Genomic DNA, 18,167 nt, shown 5'->3' on the forward strand with positions numbered 1-18,167 from the left:
TGCCGCCCAAAGTCCCCGGCCGGAAGTCCCCGGAGTTGGGGACTGATTGATTGATTGAAAAGTTTATTAACAGCTTGTATATTGGGTACAGTACAGTACAGCTCAAAACATACAATTGTTAAGGGGATGCAGACCAGAGAAAGACTTTCGTCTTGTTTACATCAGGGTCCCCCATTTCCAATTCATGTAATTTAAGACATATAAGACATATTTGACATACAGATGGCTTATTTACAATTTACATACAGGTGGTTTTTTTACATACAGATTGCTTATTTACAATTTTCATTTTAGATTTCGTTCTAATACATCCTAACCGGACATTTAAGACATACCAAGTCTACAGATATACAGTTAGTAACAGAGTCTAAAATGCGAGTAGTATATACATAGATGGGGGGGGGGGGGGGGGGGGGGGAAGCTGTCCATTGAACGACAGGTTGAGATTTGTACCATTACCGGGGCCAGTTTTGCAATGCTCTCCCCCGAAGGTGCTCTTTAAGAGAGGTTTTGAAGGTAAGTATAGTTTTACTTTCCTTTACAGTTGTGGGAAGAGCGTTCCACCTTGATGTGGCATAATTGCGAAACGTGTATTCCCCCTTTTTTGTGCCAAATCTGGGTTTCACATGATTTGTGGAGCTCCCTCTGGTGTTATGATCATGGTATTCCGACTGGCTTCAGTAGAAGCCTTCCGAGTAAATCGCCAGGACGCCGACACCTCCTCATCTCAACCGCTCCCATGTTTTATTTTGTGTTGCCATAAGTTAGTCTCTCTGCTTTTCTGCGCTGGGCTAATGCTATTAATGCTAATGCGAGGATAATAAAATGGCGGCTTCACAAAACTTTTTGGGAGTTTTACGGGGCATGGTTTGCAATCCGCCCAGCCAATCAGAAATATAGCTCTTTTCTCACAAGAGAGCCGCACGAAAGTCCCTGCTCTCTAGCAGCTCTCTGCTCTCTAGCAGGGACTTTCGTGGGGGTAAAAAGGTTCTCATGAACTAATTTTAGTACCGGCTCTTTTTGGTGTGAACGTGACAAAAGAGTTCTCATGAACCTTTGTGGGAAAAGTACTGCGGTGTGAATGCGCCTCTTATGTCCGTTAGTTCAGCTAGCTAACCAGATGCTAACATCACGGTCCCCGCTAGCACCGGTCCCTCTCTCTCCTTCTCTCTCTATCACACTAAATGCGCTATTGCCATACACACACAGAGCCGAGCTTGAATGACACAAGCACACGTGTATTTCCATGCAACTTTCTGATTGGTCTGGTGACTTGCCTCTGTTGCATTCACTGAACACGGGAAATTGCAGTTCTGCCGTCCTCTCTTGTGTCATGATGAGGTTCACGTAAAGCACGGTTAATGTATTATATTATTGAGGTGTCTCAATATATATGGCAATCAAGTGGCACCTGCTAACGGGGTGGTGGATGATAGGTTTACATCTAAAAACGTATTTTTCAAACATTATTATTTTATTTTTCTTTCTTTTGTTACTTTTTTTTTTAACGGTCCGCGATCTACCCGCACCACACTCGATCGACTGGTTGGCGACCACTGCCCTATACGATAATTTCCTGAAAACAATGACGCCATAGCCCCGCCTCTCCCCACCTCTCCTGCTCTCCCCCATTGCTCTCCCATTGCTGATGCGTTTTGCCAACAACAACAACAACAATGGCGGATCACAGGGTTGCGTTCGTGAATCCAGACGCTACTGACCATGATACAGATTTTAGTGCAAAATCTACAGCTCCTCTACTACAACCATCAGCAACAATAATAATAATAATAATCGTCATCAGTCTTATTCGCTGCTTTTGGTGTATTTTGTGGCGGAAGTAATAATAATAATAATAATAATAATGCATTTTATTTATATAGCGCTTTTCACAACTCAAAGACGCTTAAGTACATACATTAAGTACATTAAGTATTAGCTTAAGTACAGCGCCACTTACAGGCCCGGCATATGTACTACAGCGTCTCCAGCGTTTTCGAGCGTTTTCACGTTTCTTGAGCCGTTTCCGTGTGGACGGAATACTTTTTTGAAAACGACTAAGGTTCGTTTTCGTCTCTGTGTGGATGGGGCCTAAAACTAGCTTGTCATTAGTGTTGTCCCCTCTTACACTATTTACACAAGTCTCTTTGCTACCCGTCTATCAAGCCAGTGACCAAGTGCTATCCTCCTCTGATTACTTTTGCATAATGTAGGTTTCTATCTTCCTGAGAGGCTTTGAATGTCCCAACTGCCTGATTGTATAGGAAGAGGAAGACCGGCCCCCCCCCTCTTTTTCCTCTACTGCTTTTGTTATTATAGGTGCGAAGTTCTCAACAGGGGCATACCTACAGTGTGATCTTTTCTCTCTCATTTCCACAGGAACCCTGGCACCTGCTCTCGTTTTTCATTTATTACAGTTTGGTATGTAAGTGTCCAGAAGTCTATCCAACTTAGTGATACATATCAAGTGTACGTCTTTAAGAATAAACATTAGATGCATGGTGCAGCAGTCGGTTACAATAAATCTGAATCTGAAAGCCTTTAATCGCCCCACAGCGGGGCAATGTTTACTGCGTCACAGCAGTAAGGCAGATAAAAAACAAAAGGCAAAAGAGTATACTTCTATATTAAAAATTTGTCCCATTTTATCATGAATATAAACAAATATAACAAATAAGTACAACAATTTAGTAGCATTATTTTAAAAGTAAGTGAAACACAAAAGTTTGGAAAGAGCCCGTAATGTTTACAGATTGTACAAATTATATGTAAATTGTACCAACAAATGTAATGTAAGTGTATATTTCACATCAGCAGTAGTAGCTAAGTATTGTAACAATCCAAAGGGATGCCCTGTCAGCATTACAGACTCAAATGCACCTGGAAAAGTTATTAAACCTAAACAGCTGATTCATGCGCAGTAAGCCTTAAGGGAGGATGGATAAAACAAGGAGAAATGTAAGTAAAGGGAGTGTGTGTGAGAGAAAAAGGACAGAGGGGAGGTACAGGCAAGGAAGAGAGGACGAGGCTGCTGAAGACATTAAAGGTTGAGAAGAAGGTCACAATGGTGTCGGCAACTGTAACTCGCCAAATGCGCACATAGTTGTACTTTTACACAAAATGCATAATGTATATGCACGTACAAACATGCTCACATTCAAACCAAACACGCCTAAAAGATCTAAAGCTTCACAAGCATTGGGGAAAGAAAGCAGCCTCTCAAGTCCATTAGTTTGGCTGAGATTTACCATTCATCCATTCTTTCTCTCATCCATCTACTAATTCCTCTATTTCTCTGTCATTTCATTCAGATGTTCCCAGAGCTTGTTCTTGTCCATGGGAGACTGATGTCTTGTTGGGGATTATGGCAAAGTGCCACATCTTTTTATCCATTTACATCTTGTTTTGGGGATTGCCTAGCTCAGTTTGGAAGTATGGAATGCATGTGAGCGTGTTTGCTCTGTTTATGTGTCTGTGTGTTGAATCTTGATCATGCTGTTACCAGAGCGCCAAACCCCCCCTGCGCTGGTATTTACCCCCCCTTATCTGTTCTTGTGTGTTTGCCATTTCTGCGTCTTGTTCACAACCTCCCCACTTCTTCCTATTTTACCCTTGGGGAGGAACACAGAACAAGGGTGAGAAGGTTGCCCAGTTCCCACCTTTGGGCTCTCACACTCCCACAGAAAACACACCCGCGCTCCAACACACTCTCACCATATGCACAGTGTCTCGCTCCATTGTTGGATTTGCATATGAGCCCAAGTAGTTCATTAATGCACAGACATACGGTGGAATTGTCCGCTAAGATGGGGAGGCCCTAAACTCCACTGTTTATTGTGTTGGAGGTTTTCTGGTCTCTGGATCTCAGTCCTGCTGCTCGCCTCTTATAAAGACCAAAACACTCGTACTTGAACCCTGCTGGACACCTCTCAAACCCCTTGAACATCACTCCCTCTCGCCATGTTTCCCATCAACCCCCTTCTTTCCCCCTTTGCTACCTCTTCACGAAACTCCCTCTACCCATCACATTTAAAACAACACTCACACTAATGTATATACATTCAAAAATACATTTCTGCGCCTCCATTCGAGCCTTCACTAAATAAACCCACTTTGAGAATCACTGATTAAAGGCATCTAAGATAATATGGTGAACGTTGGCTGAATTTCAGTAGAAGCTCAGATTGACTTCCATTTAACATGCTGAGAGGAATACTAAACACATCGATCTAAAACCAGTTTCCTCTCTGTGGAATTGTTACAACTCCTCATTCCCTGAGGATCAAGACAAGTGCATTGTTTATGTAACTGACACCAGCAGCACTGTAAAAGGCTTTTTATGGTGACTATATAAAGTGTTCATTGACATACAGGAGAGTATTTAAAACTATTAAGGTATCACTTTTTTAAGCCTCTACCTGAGCTTTTCTTTTGTCTGCCCTGTCCCCTCGTATCCTCCTGCTGCATGAGTGTTAGGCATGTGGCTCCTGTCTAAGAGTTTCCTTTTTAAAGTGTTTTTGAGTTTGGAGGAAAGTATTTTCTGCCAGGTCACACATCTCTTCATGCCCAGGGGAACAGCTCCATGTGTGAGGGGTTTAAACTTCTTAGTGCCAGTGACTGGACATGGTCCTGTAGAGAGCAGCCTTAAAGAGTCCTAGAAGACTTGGAGTCCATCCAGGAACAGGGGGCGTATGGCCAGTGTCAGACCCTCTCCTTTGTTCTCAAAGCTGGGACGGAGCGTCCCACAGAGCCTTGCTGGTTTGGCTGGTGGGTCCGGGGTGAGACGTGACATCCTGCCCCTGGCTCCTGGCCCTCTGATGTTGAGCTGCAGAGAGCAGAAGGTGAAGCTGTTGGAGGCTAAATGAGACCAAAGGTCTTGGCCCTTCTGCCACTCTCCTTTCTTTTCCACATTGCTTCTAATGTCTCGTCACATTATAAAGAGAAACTGAGGCTTTTTTGCTTAGGGGGCTCTCGCAAATCCTAATCCATTTGGGTAGTCCAAGTGAAAATCATTTTGTTAGTTTTTATCAATTTAGTCTGGTTAAGTTAAGTGCTTAAATTAAATCAGACCATCTCAATCTATCTGTTTGCTTGGGGTGTGTCCAAAGGAGCTTTTGTCTCGAGATCTGCCTCTTTATTAATGCAAGGAAATTGCGGATTTTAAAAATATTGCTGCTGTCGTTTTTTTCACTTTGACAATGCACTTTATTTTCTGGACTTTATTGGGTATATTTTTCTCAACTCCGAGTAATCCTCTCCAACTCATGTTTACCTATTGACCTGTTGTCAACAAATGCCTTCGAAGGTAAACACAAATCCTGTGTTTTCGGTCAACTTCCTGAAATTCTGTCAGTATGGGATGGATTATATTCATACTGCAAACTAACCGCACGTGGTGTTGAACCGGTTTGCTTGGAAACGGTCCAATGCCACCTTTCACAAGCAGTGTCTCACAATTGATTTTGTCCGTACCAGAATACGATTACTATGTTCCAATCTGATTTAAACTGACTAAATGTTTTGTAAAATCACCCTGAGCTGAATTCTCCGGCTTGTTGATTTTAGTCTGAAATGTCACGCAGCGTATGTGTAGCTCGTTTGTAAGAATTGTTGTCAAATGGGAAGAAACCCTGAACGTGTACTGCAGGCTGGTGACAAGACACACATTTTTTGGGGCTTCCCTGACACAAAATAAACTGTCACTGCATGCATTTTCAAGTAAGCCTATGTGTCTAGATGATGCAGTATTTATTAATCTTCTTATAGTACCTGAGGTTCAGCTCTTGACATGATCTGCATTAGCTTCTTTCTTTGTGAAACCATGAAGAGGTGATTTGCCCTTTTTTTTCTCACAATATTTTATTCCCCCTGTCCTCCAATAACTCCGCCATCCAGCTTCAGCAGCTCGCAAAAAATGTAGTTTCATTAGCTTTCATTTGATACATTTCCACTTTTCATTGTGGACAGAACAAGAAGTAAAAGATCCATGCTGCGTTGTAGTGATTTTCCATTTCTTTGTGTGTGTGTGTGTGTGTGTGTGTGTGTGTGTGTGTGTGTGTGTGTGTGTGTGTGTGTGTGTGTGTGTGTGTGTGTGTGTGTGTGTGTGTGTGTGTGTGTGTGTGTGTGTGTGTGTGTGTGTGTGTGTGTGTGTGTGTGTGTGTGTGTGTGTGTGTGTGTGTGTGTGTGTGTGTGTGTGTGTGTGTGTGTGTGTGTGTGTGTGTGTGTGTGTGTGTGTGTGTGTGTGTGTGTGTGTGTGTGTGTGTGTGTGTGTGTGTGTGTGTGTGTGTGTGTAATAAGCAGACTTTGATGATAACAAACGATGCGGTCGACCACTTGGCTTTACCGACGTAAGAGTACCTGTTTTTTTTTTTAACAGATCAAGCACTTCTCAAGTGTGGCATACATGCACATACACAGCCAGAATACTGAGCGGTACCCAGTAGTGGAGGGAGTGAGAGAGCTTCATGAAGTGGCTCTTACTCTTGTTATTATTGTTCACAGTGAAAGAATGTCTCGTTCTGAGCCCAGGAAACCATTACATTTTCCACAGAGGGGAAGAAAGAAGGAGGAAGAGGACAGATGGAGAGTGAAAAAAAGGAGTGACAAATTGTGTGCCAAATGAGAAAAGGAGGTAAGATGAAAAGGATTATTCGTTTCCCCGGCAGTACTTCACTGACTTTTTAAAGAGCCCCTTTTGCGGCAGCTGCACCTCCATTCCCTTTCAAACCAACTCCTCCTCGCCCACAAACAACACACACTGTCAGAGAGCCGGCCACTTCTCTAGCATCAGCCAGCAGTTTACCGCATGGCTTTTGAATTCAGTGGACCTGAAATAAATCCATCCAGGTGTGAGCCACTGTGGGGAAGAGAGTGTCGGGATATGAAAGAATTTGATGTTGGTTTCAGTCACTTGCTTCTTTGCTAATGTTTGCCTTAATCAGTGTGTGCCTGCAGGCTTTTCTGTCACCTGCTGCATGAGCTTAGTTCTCATGACATTGGAATAGTGATCAATACTTAAAGGGGGCCTATTATGCTTTTTGGGGGGTTTTCCCTTTCCTGTATCGTTTTGTACAGGTTTTTATGTATGTACATGGTGTACAAAGAGGGGGTTTATCTCCCACACACTCCCCCCTGCCTGAAATGACTCAATCATAGTCCTTTGTTTACTTTCCCAATAAAATGACATCAACACAACACACATTCTGATAGGCTTAGGGATTGACCAATCACAACAGAGCCAGCCAGCTAACCAGCCTGCCTAGCTTTTTTGAAAGTTAAAGCATGTAAACATTTTCTCACTGACTTAATTTCACATCAACCCTGAATTGCCAAAAATGAAAAATAAATATTCTGAATATGTGCAGAGCCATCCAAAACCTGCAGTGTATAATAATGTAGTGAATCCCTTCCTTTAAATCCCCTCTCCAGGTAAGCTGTGGCAGGTTTTGACTTGCTAAAAGGCTCCCAGCCACAGCTATCAGGACCCTGCATGCATGTTATTTTCACTCAGGGGCCCATTCAGACAGTGTGTTATGCATACGTGTGTGACCTCACATTCTGCGTGTCATTGTTGTACATCTGGGCAGATTGAGAGTGACAGTGAGTGAGTTTGAGGCATCTAGAGGCCCCCATCCCTGCATACTGTGTAGTACACAAATGCTTTTATTTTGAGTTTGAGGGCAATGTTTTTTCTTCCTTTCCCCTTTTTATCCCTGCATAAAGTTTATAGCCCTTTTGATAGAGTTGTATTGTAAAGGTTTACAGTGTTTGTGTGGAACTGAGTTTACGCTTCACATGCCCTACAGGTCCAGGCACCGTACAGCCACCCCCTTTTCCTCCTTATGCCCCTTTCTTTTGTTTCCATTTGTCTTTCAGCAACTTTTAAGGAAACCAGCCACCATGCGGGTCAGGATGAAAGATTGATAGTGAGAGAAGGGATCGGACTGAACAAACTTTGAACTGATTTCATTCAGAGATCAAATATGACATCATATTTTATTCATTTTAGCAAATTGTTAAAACTTGAAAGCTTGAAGGCAGGAGTTATATGTTCAATATTTGTGTTTCAGTGTGTTTTCATATCTGAGTATTAAGGAGCACTAAGTCATGACAACTCAAGGAGAGGTGATATACATTTACTGCTGGGGGCTGATTATGGATGGCCTCCTCTGTTCACTTTTATTGTCCCCTTTCTTTTCTGCTGTGTGGTTCGTCCTCAGATTACATTCAGTGGTTTTTAAGGTATTTTTTGCAACTGGCATTACCTTCCAACAATCCTTGCCCCATCAAAATAAGATCAAACCCAACCAGGCTCATTTTCACCCTCTGTGTAAAATGTATAAGCCAAAGCATACCCCCTTTTTGCTGCCTTCCAGCTCTCCTCCCCCTCTCTTAAAGTGGAACCTTTCTGACAGAAACAGTTCTGTTTGATTTTGCTCGACAGGAGACCACCAACAGTGCACCTCTCAGCAGAAACATTTGTTTAAAGTTTTTGATAATTTCTCTTCTCTTTTATGACTCATTTTCTTTTCATGAGCCCTGCCACTGTTGTGTTTTTAACAAATCTTTAACAGGCTACAGCGCAGACTGGGGGCAGTCACCGCTTGGTACCCCCTAGGTGGAGCGATGACAGGGTGATGGTCAGAAGGAGCAGAGTTCAAGGGGTCGGGTCAGACGATTCAGTCTTACTGTGTGTGGATGGACGGAATCAGGGGTGGCAGGAGGGTAGGAGCGAGGGGAAGGTGTGAAGGTCACAAGGGTGAAAATGAGAGTTCGGAGATGTTGTCACGCTGAGCAGACCCAGAGCCCTCTAGCTGCCAGCCTAAGGTGTTTGCCTTGCCATTAGCTTCCCCACTATTTATTTTCAAACCCGCTGCAGCTGCGCCACTTTGTCTGAAACGCCTGGTTTCTTTTTGGCAAGGGAATGCTTTCAGATCTTTGATAAGCACTACTGGACAGAATGAGCTGCCCTCATAAACGCACTTATTCAGAGTGTGGGTGGAGGCCCTTGCAGTCAGAGGTTTGAGGTGGGGCTTTAAGACCCGAGATTAGGGGAGCTGCGTCTCTGACTGCAAGTCGTTAATCTGCGGTCTGTGTCACACAGGCGTAACAGCTCGCCTTTGCCCGTAAAGACCAAGAGGAGATAAAGAGATAAAAGTGCCCAGTCTGTGAGCTGATGCCCATAAAAGCGCTGCCGTCGGTTCTCAGGGCGCCTTCGAAATGCGATCCTGTAGAAATATTTTCTCCTCATTAACCTGTCATCCGTGGAGCCGTGACACATAGCCAGGCAAGGGAGTGCTCAGAGTGAGGAGGGTGGAGGAGATTGTCTAGGGGCCCAAGGGGGAGACTTAGCAGCCTGAAGGTTGTCCTGTGGTAATGTGTTGAGTAGGGTGAAAAGGCCTCGGTGGGCCCGGAGTGTTTAAACAGCAGCAGTTAGCGTAAATCTCCCCAAACGCAGACCCCAGACAAGTTCAGGGCACTCAGAGACCTCAACACACACACACACACACACACACACACACACACACACACACACACACACACACACACACACACACACACACACACACACACACACACACACAAATGTATATATTTGTCTCAGACAGTGGGGAAAGTGCGTCTCTAAGGTCTATTCCGAGCACAGCTTGTTTGGACATGTCTTTCATTGACGCTATCCCCTCTGTCCAGCCTGCTTGGTTTTTTAGTGTTATTTGTCTAGCTGTGTGTGTGTGTTTGTTTGAGCTGCGCTGCGCTGTTTACGTGTGTCCATCAGCAGCTAGAGGCCCCCCGGCCGTGCCCCCTTGTCTGGGCAGAATGTATGCGTTTCAACAGTCTTAGGGTGCATTGTGAGGGCTGTATGTTTGAGAGAGAGTACGGATGTAGGGATCAGGGCCTCTGTTTATTGTTTTTTGACGAAGATCGACTGAATGTGACCCTGGGTCAGAGTTTTGGCCCAGGCCGGCCTAGGTTAGACCTTCCTCGGCTCCAGGTCACACTAGGCCCCTTTGTACACCCGCCGACTTCAGGCTGGTCCTGAGTGACAACCAGCTGAATAACGTACTGCAGGGAGACCACAAATGTGACCGTGTTTGTCTGTTTGGGTCAAATGTCCTTGTTCTGCCAAGAGTGCTTAACAAATTCTTAATCCTGACATAATATCCCATTCACCATTTTGTTCAGCCTCCTATATTTTAAAACAGGCTCCTTTTTGTGTTGAATGTTATTTTTGGATATCTTTCACCAGAAGCAAACAGAGCAAGGTCTAACATTAGTGACCTCATCTATCCTGCAAACAGCCCAACGTGGAGCCACTCTGTCTCATACTGGAGTAGGTGTTCAGTTGTCCAGCAGATTACTGTATAACTTACTGCCCTTTCCTGTTGAGTTGCAATGATACTGTTAACAAGAATAGGCTCATTGAGACTGCATTCACAGTGCCTGACTTGTGCACATAAAGGGACACCTCAGCTAGGGGTAGGCTGGCTGAAAACCCAACTGGAGATATGAGCAGGAAATCAGCAGCAGATGTGGGTGTAAAGTGATGCAGATGGAGGCAGAGGAACCCTCTTACTATAGGACACTGGGTACACCCACTGTCTCATGGGCTGTCCTCCACCAAGCCTGAAAGGGGATCACTTGGAGCCATGACATGGATTTATTACAGTCAAGCAATGAATGACCTCATCCTCACAAAGCCTCTCTATGATGCAACATGTGATAGTAGCTCCCCTATAACACCAGGGTTTTGTCTAAACCGGGTAACAGGGGGTGCTACTTTCGCTGTGCGACCTCATACCAAAATGCCAATTTTTTAAAGGGATGCCAGAAAACAATATTTCTATTCATCAAAAACGGTATAATAACTCCAAAATATAGACGTGACAGACAGCTTTGTTTTTACGGAGCTCCGAATAAATAGGGGATTGTCTGTTGGTCTGCCGGTTACATTCAAACTGTGATTTCTGAATGAGATTGTTTCTTTTATTGTCCTTTTTTCTGTAGAGGAAGTAAATAAACCGTAACTAGGGATTTATTTGTTGTTTGAGGTGCAATATATGACTCGGCAGCTTTAAGAAATTAAGAAACTATTACTATCCGCTTCACTCTAATGCATTATTTGCACCGCAAAGTGGCCAGGGCCGTACGTTTTGGCTGGAAGTGACCTAAGCGCCCTCATACTATATTTTTCTAGAAAAAAACCCTGAACACCATATTGGTATCTTATCATCATATTGGTATTGCACCAATACGGTGGAATACGGTAATTCCAATGAAAGATAATGTCAAAAGATATCGGAAATAACACCATTTCATTCGTGATTCTCCCTTAGCTCATCATGCATTTATCATGTACTGATTGATGCTAAGTCAATGTATTGACAAAAAATTGTCAACACAATTTACCAAAGCACAAGCAAAGGTCCATGACCAATACTCCAAAACCAAACGATATTCAATGTACAATGCTACAAAACAGAAAAGCAGCAAATCATTGCATATGAAAATCTGAAACCAGAGAACGTTTTTTTCTATTAAATGGCATGAATTGCTGTGCCAAAGCCAAATGCAGGGCTGTATTTATCCATGCATTTGCTCCGAACAACCAATGTTGTTGTTACCAGAGGCTCCTGAGGATGGGTTCTGATTTAGACTGGCCTGACACAGACTTTTACTTAATCAAATATACATTTTGATGAACTTTTTAACTGTTATTAAAGGTGGGATAGGTCATTTTGGAGAAACCAGCTCGAGTGCGCTAGAATTTGAAAATACACAGCCGGAAAAAATCTGCCACTTCCTTACAGAGCCCCTCCTCCAACACACACGAACACGCACATGACCAATGAGGGCACAAGATAAGTTTGTGCACAGATGGAAGGCTGACAGGCAGGTAGGCCATCCAGTTATTTTAGCCGGGCCGGCTCAGATGATTGGTCGTGCTTTTTACAGTATCACGGCTTCCACAGATGAAATTTTTTTATGGATTTGTTGTCAAAGCACTTCAGATATTCATTGCTATCGGGATGTTAAGAGCATTCCATGGAATATAACAAAAAGTGCATCTCGAGCCGGTTTCTCAAACTTACCTAACCCACCTTTAAGTTAGATTTTCTTTTATTAATTTGTGTCCATACCTGTCCTCCATTTTGGACAAGCTGCAGATGTGAAAGCCACTTGTGGCTGACAGTCTCTAACATGATGAAAGCTGTCTCAACCCTTCACATACCAAACTCACTGCAAGGAGGAAGAAAAGGAGCAGAAGGCAAAAGCTTAGTAGGTTTTCACGAGGATTCCTCGGCCGCAGCTAGGCCCTGGATTTATGTGTCTGATTAATTGCTTTTCAAATAAATCACAGGTACTGGTCTGGGGCATCGCTCTCTTTTTTTGAGGTGTGTGAGAAAACTAGACAAGGGAAAGGGTGCACAATGAAGGAGAGGAACAAGGTGACAGTTATTCGTTAGTCATTGAGTTGGTAATAAAGTTCACTCATGACAGCCGGGCCCCTGCTATCTCAATGTGTGTGTAGAGTCTGTGTGGCCTGAAAAGAATGAGTGATGCTGTGTCACAGAGGGGGGAGTGATAATAGATCTGGAGTATTGTGCAACTGCATGTCAAGCCCGGTGGAGTTATGTGTTTATTTACTTGTGATGATTGAGGTTGTGTAATGTTTATCCTGGAGCGACTCATTATTCAAATGAGGTTGTGTAATTTCCCCCTCTGCTACGTTAAAGTTCAGTTCATTGCGAAACTTGCACTGTAGAAAATCGTCAACCTCCGCATGATAAAGAGGCCCTATTGTGCGTTTTGGGTTTCCCCTCTCCTGTAGTGAGTTATATAGGTTTTTGTGCATGTAAATGGTCTGCAAAGGCTTAAATCCCAAAGTTGTCTCCCCCCCCCCCCCCCCCACCCCTTGCCTGAATTGCCACCATTGGACTCCTTTGCTTACTTCCGTAACATATTGACCTCACTACGTAACACTCGTGCTTCTATTGGCTAGCGCTCCAACACATTGTATGTGATGTTCTAGGGGCGGGACATCACTAAGCTATTGATCAATCACCACAGAGCCTGCCAGCTAACCAATCGGAGCTGACTGGGCTCTGGTTTCAGACAGAGGGTGAAAAGAGGTGCTGCAGCACAGGCAGGATGAGAAAAATAAAGAGCTTTTTGAACATTAAAGCATTTAAACATGTCACAGTAGAGGAACTAAATACAAATATCTAACCTGAAAATGAGCGTCATAGGGCCCCTTTATCACACTACAAACAATAGATTTAAATGTATGTCTCATCTCCATTTTGTTTTATACCTACTTTTCCCATGTCACCCCTCTATGTATTTAGCTCTTCTCCCCCTTTTTTTCCAAGTCCTCCCTTTTCATCCAAAGCTTCCAACATTGGCGGTTCCCTCCATACTGGCACTCAGACTGCTCCTATCAGTTCCATCCAGCGAACGTCCCATTACCCATCTGCACCTAATTTTCTCTTGTCCCTCCCCGTCTCTTTCCTATCTCCCTCTCATTTATCACACCTATGACGGCAGCCAAGTCTACCCGCCAAGGTTTATACATGTTTCCCTCTTTCTCCACTTGTTTTTTTTTCATCCCCCATCTCGCTTTCCGCCTCGCTTAACGAGCCTTTCAAAGATTGTCAGTCATCGGCGTCACCTCGTATCCGTCTGAACATGCAAGTGCAGAGAGAAGGGAACGATGGAGGGATGGTGACGGATTGGTTTATGGGGGAGGCTTTTGGCTTTTCGAAACGGGGAAGATAGAAGGACCAAACCAAAATAATATGTTTTTCATCTGGAAAGACAACATCCTGATCATTACCTGAAAAAAACATATCGCGTAACTTTCAGGCCATTCACGTGCAGTCCCTATCACTTCTTGGAACATAGATTTTTAGGAAAAGGCCATTTTAATCCCAGCAGTCTTCTCTCTCAACAATGTAACTTTTCAGGAAACTATTACGGCTTCTTCTGTTGCTATAAGTAACTGTGAGATATAGTGATGGTTATTGTGAGCAGGCTGACACAAAGGCAGAACACATTCGGCTGAAGAAGAGCCAAAGGGGTAGCTGTGAATTACAGGGCCTTTCAAGCCAACCTGGGAAAGAAAGAAAATAAGAGGGAAGATAAAGACAGACAGTGGTGAGCTGAGTCTACACTTTCAGGCCAATAAAGAAAAGAAAGCTGACAGATCTTTCTTTCTTCTTTTCTCTGTCCCCTGTCCAGACCACTAATAGCAGTGTCCTCTCATACTCTTTATCCTTTATTCTTTCCAGGGGAAGAATTGAGGAATTGTCCCTGTGCCATGACTAGACTGTGGGTGTTTCTCAATCTCGAGTAAAGCTGCTGCAGAGCCACTATTTCAAGCATACTACGTCATCGAGTGCCGCCGAAGTTCCAATGTCCAGCATACTTGGAATTCTACCGAGCCCGGCGTACTTCGTTTGGAGACATTTCGAGGCTGAACATGTGTAGACTCTGCGGTCTTAAAATCCCCACAATGCTTTGCGCACGGACCAATTTCCCCAAATCTGTGGCGGAAAATGTAAGGCGGGGCCTCTCATATGACGCACACCTGCACACTTGCTCGCCTGTTCCACTCTTCGTTTTCCAAATGCTAGGAAGTATTCTTGCCTCGCTTCTGAAGCAAGATGCTCGGAAGACATGTGCTACCAAGCAAGCGTACTCGAGATTGAGAAACACCCCATGTCTCTCGTGTTGGTTAGAAAGATATCTTTCTGTTGAAGGACTGTTTATACCATTTTAGACTGTAAATGCAAAAAAGAGGCCTTCAGAAATCAGGAATCCACCCAAAGAGTGTGCCATTGCATGTTTGTATTCATCTTCTACATGCCTTTCTCTTTACGTTCTTGCTACTCTGTTTCCTGCTCTGCCTCTCCCATCCCTATATGCTACCGGTGTAGGGTTGGAGTGCAATGTCAGGGTGCAAACCCATAGCGATAAGTATGTGTGTCTCTGCCGCTCAGCAGGTGTGTTCTGCATATATAGGTGTGTCCCTCTGCTGTTGAAGGAGCCTATAGAGGTGAGGCAGAGTGTGAGAGTGTCAGGCTGACTGCGCTGACAGTTGCAGAAGGCTGTAGGTTGTCGGGACATGGAGAGCATCCGATCAATGTGTGTGTCCATCGCTGCTACAGATGCATAGCATTCCACCGCCATCCATCTGTTAGCTGAAGCACTTAAAGGGATAGTTCGGATGTTTTGAAGGGGTTTGTATAAGGATCCATAGTGAGTGCATTTCAAATCAGTAGATGGTGGTCGGCACGCCCAAAGTTTTGAGAAACGGACAGCGGTACCGGCACAGAAGAAAAGGAATGTACTGCAGCGCGAAACAGTCGTTTTACATTGGTGTTCTGCAAAAGCATACCAAGAGAGCATACAGAAGATGGTTATATATGATTTCAAGGGAGGTCAAAAGAACCATTTGAATTTTTAGTTCTGCCTTTTTTTAGGTAAAGAAACATTTTGCTGCTCCAGCCCAAAGCAGTTCATTGTTTTGCTTCTGTGCCATTACTCGTGTCTGCTGCTGTCTCCTGTGTACCTCATGCAAACCCATTTCAAAACCCATATCATATTTCTTTAAAGCATGTCCGTGTCTTTTGTTTCACTCTTCATTGCATGAATTGTAGTTTAGTCCTGTTGAGTATATCCCCAAAATGATTCTGTTTTTTATTTCTCAGAGCCGCAAAGCAGCCTACAGTAGTTTATTCTCCTGGCATCCCATCCTGCATGTCAAAACAAGCAGCATATTTTCCATATAGGCCCACTGACAGATGGGTCGTGGTCAGAGCGCCAGGGATGGTATTTCCTTTGTCGTGCTTATTTTGAGTTCGTAATGACATCCGTGTTTTTTCTCCTTTTGTTCTGAGTTTAATCGTCCACCACTCTTTGACCTCAGTTATGTAAACAAAAAAATGTGTTGGAGAGATTTTGGAGTCTTTGTCCTACAGTTGAATGTTTTAAAACTAGATAAATATTATTGTGTGTGTTGAGACGGTACAGCGGGCTGTTGCAGGCGCCAGCTTGTTTACAGAGCTATCTCTGCAGTTTGTTTGTGTTTGTTTGGTGGTGCCGTGTGATAGAACACAGGTCTCTGATAATGGAGTCTCTTTCTCTTCCTCCTCCTTTTCTGTTCATTCGACCCCTCACTCATTTTTCTCTCTGCCCCGCAGCTGTTTTTGATCAGCTTGGTTTACTTTCCCCATCCAAAATGTTTGGTCAAATACAGACTTGTACCCATTTCACAAGCCCACACTACAATATGCTGGTGTGTTTACATTTGCTGCTCAGTATCGCGGACAATGTTGACACCGAGAAGCATGACTCAAACAAAGAACTTTAACAGAGCACAGCTTGGACCAGGTCTCAACCCTGGTCCTGACCCTGAGGTCAGTTTACAACTTGTCAAACCTTTAACCCTGAAGGGTCACTAGCGGAGTGTGAAAGTGCTGTTGCCAGGGCTGCAAAAAAGGATACTTTTCAATATATATTTAACTGCCGGTAACTTTTGTGTTTGTGTTTATATGTCTATACAAATTCAGGGGAAAAAAGGTAATAATTAATGAAGTAACAAAACTCACAAACCAAGATGATGTCTTGCTTACAGGGATGAATTTATGAGGGGAAACAACTAAATGTAAGGTTATCCTGGCGGTTACACGCAGAATAAGTAGGATTTCCCCCCAAAAAATGAAATATGCATGGAAATATTCTACATAATTCCTCTCTATCATCACACATTATCCAGTAGAAGTGTGGGGCAGTGTCCGCATCTGCAGAGACCCTGCCTTCGGTCTTTATTTACATATTTGTGGGACATTTATTTATGGGTGTCTCACATATCGACCAGGAGACACAGTGTAAGAAAGCATCCAAGAGGAAGCTACGGAAATAGCAGGCTCTGCATCGGAACATATGCAAATATATTTGGGCGAAACACCAAAAGGACAAAGCTTGTTCCACAATGGGGTTGTGTTTCACCTGCTGACGTGCTGACGTGCCCCGTACCCAACTTTAAATAATGTGTTTACAAACTGCCACTGACAAATCCCAACAAGTCTGCCTGTGAGAAGCTGTTTTAAACAAATGGGGATTTCCAACATTGTGGATAATAACTGTCGATTTGATAAAATGATAATACATAGCTTTAGCAGGAGGCTTAATCCTATGTCAAATGTTTTCCCCCCCAGGGGCAGTACCGGCCTTCAGACCTCGTGTGCCCAGAAACCTACGCCTGGGTTCCAATAGAGCAGTGCGTACCCATGCTGGAGAACTCCCGCTATGCTCGTTTCAACCAGGATCCTGATGCAGGTACAACAACACAATACTCATACTATTCCTTCTTATTGAATGTTTAAAAAAAACTGCATTTTTCTAACATACTGACCTGCCAATGTAAGCTTGGTTTTGGATCCTCCAGTTCTTTGTACATGCTCTTCTGGATGAACCCTTGAACCATGTGTTAACATCTGATCCGGTTTCACTGGGATGGTGTATTGAGAACTTGTGGGCTTGCTCCAAGGCAGCCACTGTTCAGGGGTAGAAGGTGGGCCAGTGGCTCTGATCTCTCAGTCTTTTCTCCACATGATCTTTCAGCATGTTCAGAAAAGGAGCCAAAGGACCTTGTTGCCATTAGTTGAATAGTGATATTAGCAAAAATAAACCACATGCAGAAGGTAGACTGGCAGACGGCCATCGTCTGGCTGAGAAATGGAGTGTAAGTGAGTTTGACAGTTTTGAAAGAAGAGTTTTGAAGAGTTACTGCATACATATGATGCCAAAAAAAGACTGATACATTTTATTTTTCCTTATTTCTAATATCTCTCTTTGCCAACTTTCCAGTGTTGGTTCGGCTTGTTTGTGCTCTTGGCTGTTTTTAGGAAAATATGCAGTAAAATTCCTGCAGCTCTCACATAACACACATGTAATTATTTGCCTCTAATTGCTCTGCATGCTGAGCAGATATTCTTACACCTTACTGTATGTGACAGTCTAATGGGCATGACACTGCTCAACTTCAGAATAAAAAAATAAAATATGGTTTATTTGACCAATACGGTGTTATGGGAATTATTTGAGCATGGGTTCAAGCATTAAGACTTATATAGTAGTTCATCTCACGAGTATCCTGGCCAAAA

The 18,167-nt window shown here is 43.6% G+C and overlaps 1 protein-coding gene across 4 annotated transcripts in view; it reads left to right on the forward strand.

The window, feature by feature from the left end:
* LOC117562904 (arginyl-tRNA--protein transferase 1) overlaps window positions 1–18,167 on the forward strand; it is a 71,230-nt gene that overhangs the window by 45,593 nt on the left and 7,470 nt on the right. For all 4 annotated transcript variants that reach the window (XM_034240897.1, XM_034240865.1, XM_034240875.1 and 1 more), the window contains one exon: window positions 17,220–17,340. In XM_034240897.1, the coding sequence (XP_034096788.1) occupies window positions 17,220–17,340 (121 nt within the window). The remainder of the gene's footprint in view (window positions 1–17,219; window positions 17,341–18,167) is intronic.

This window comes from Gymnodraco acuticeps, unplaced genomic scaffold (genome assembly GCF_902827175.1).
Source record: "Gymnodraco acuticeps unplaced genomic scaffold, fGymAcu1.1, whole genome shotgun sequence".
Lineage (NCBI taxonomy): Eukaryota > Metazoa > Chordata > Actinopteri > Perciformes > Bathydraconidae > Gymnodraco > Gymnodraco acuticeps.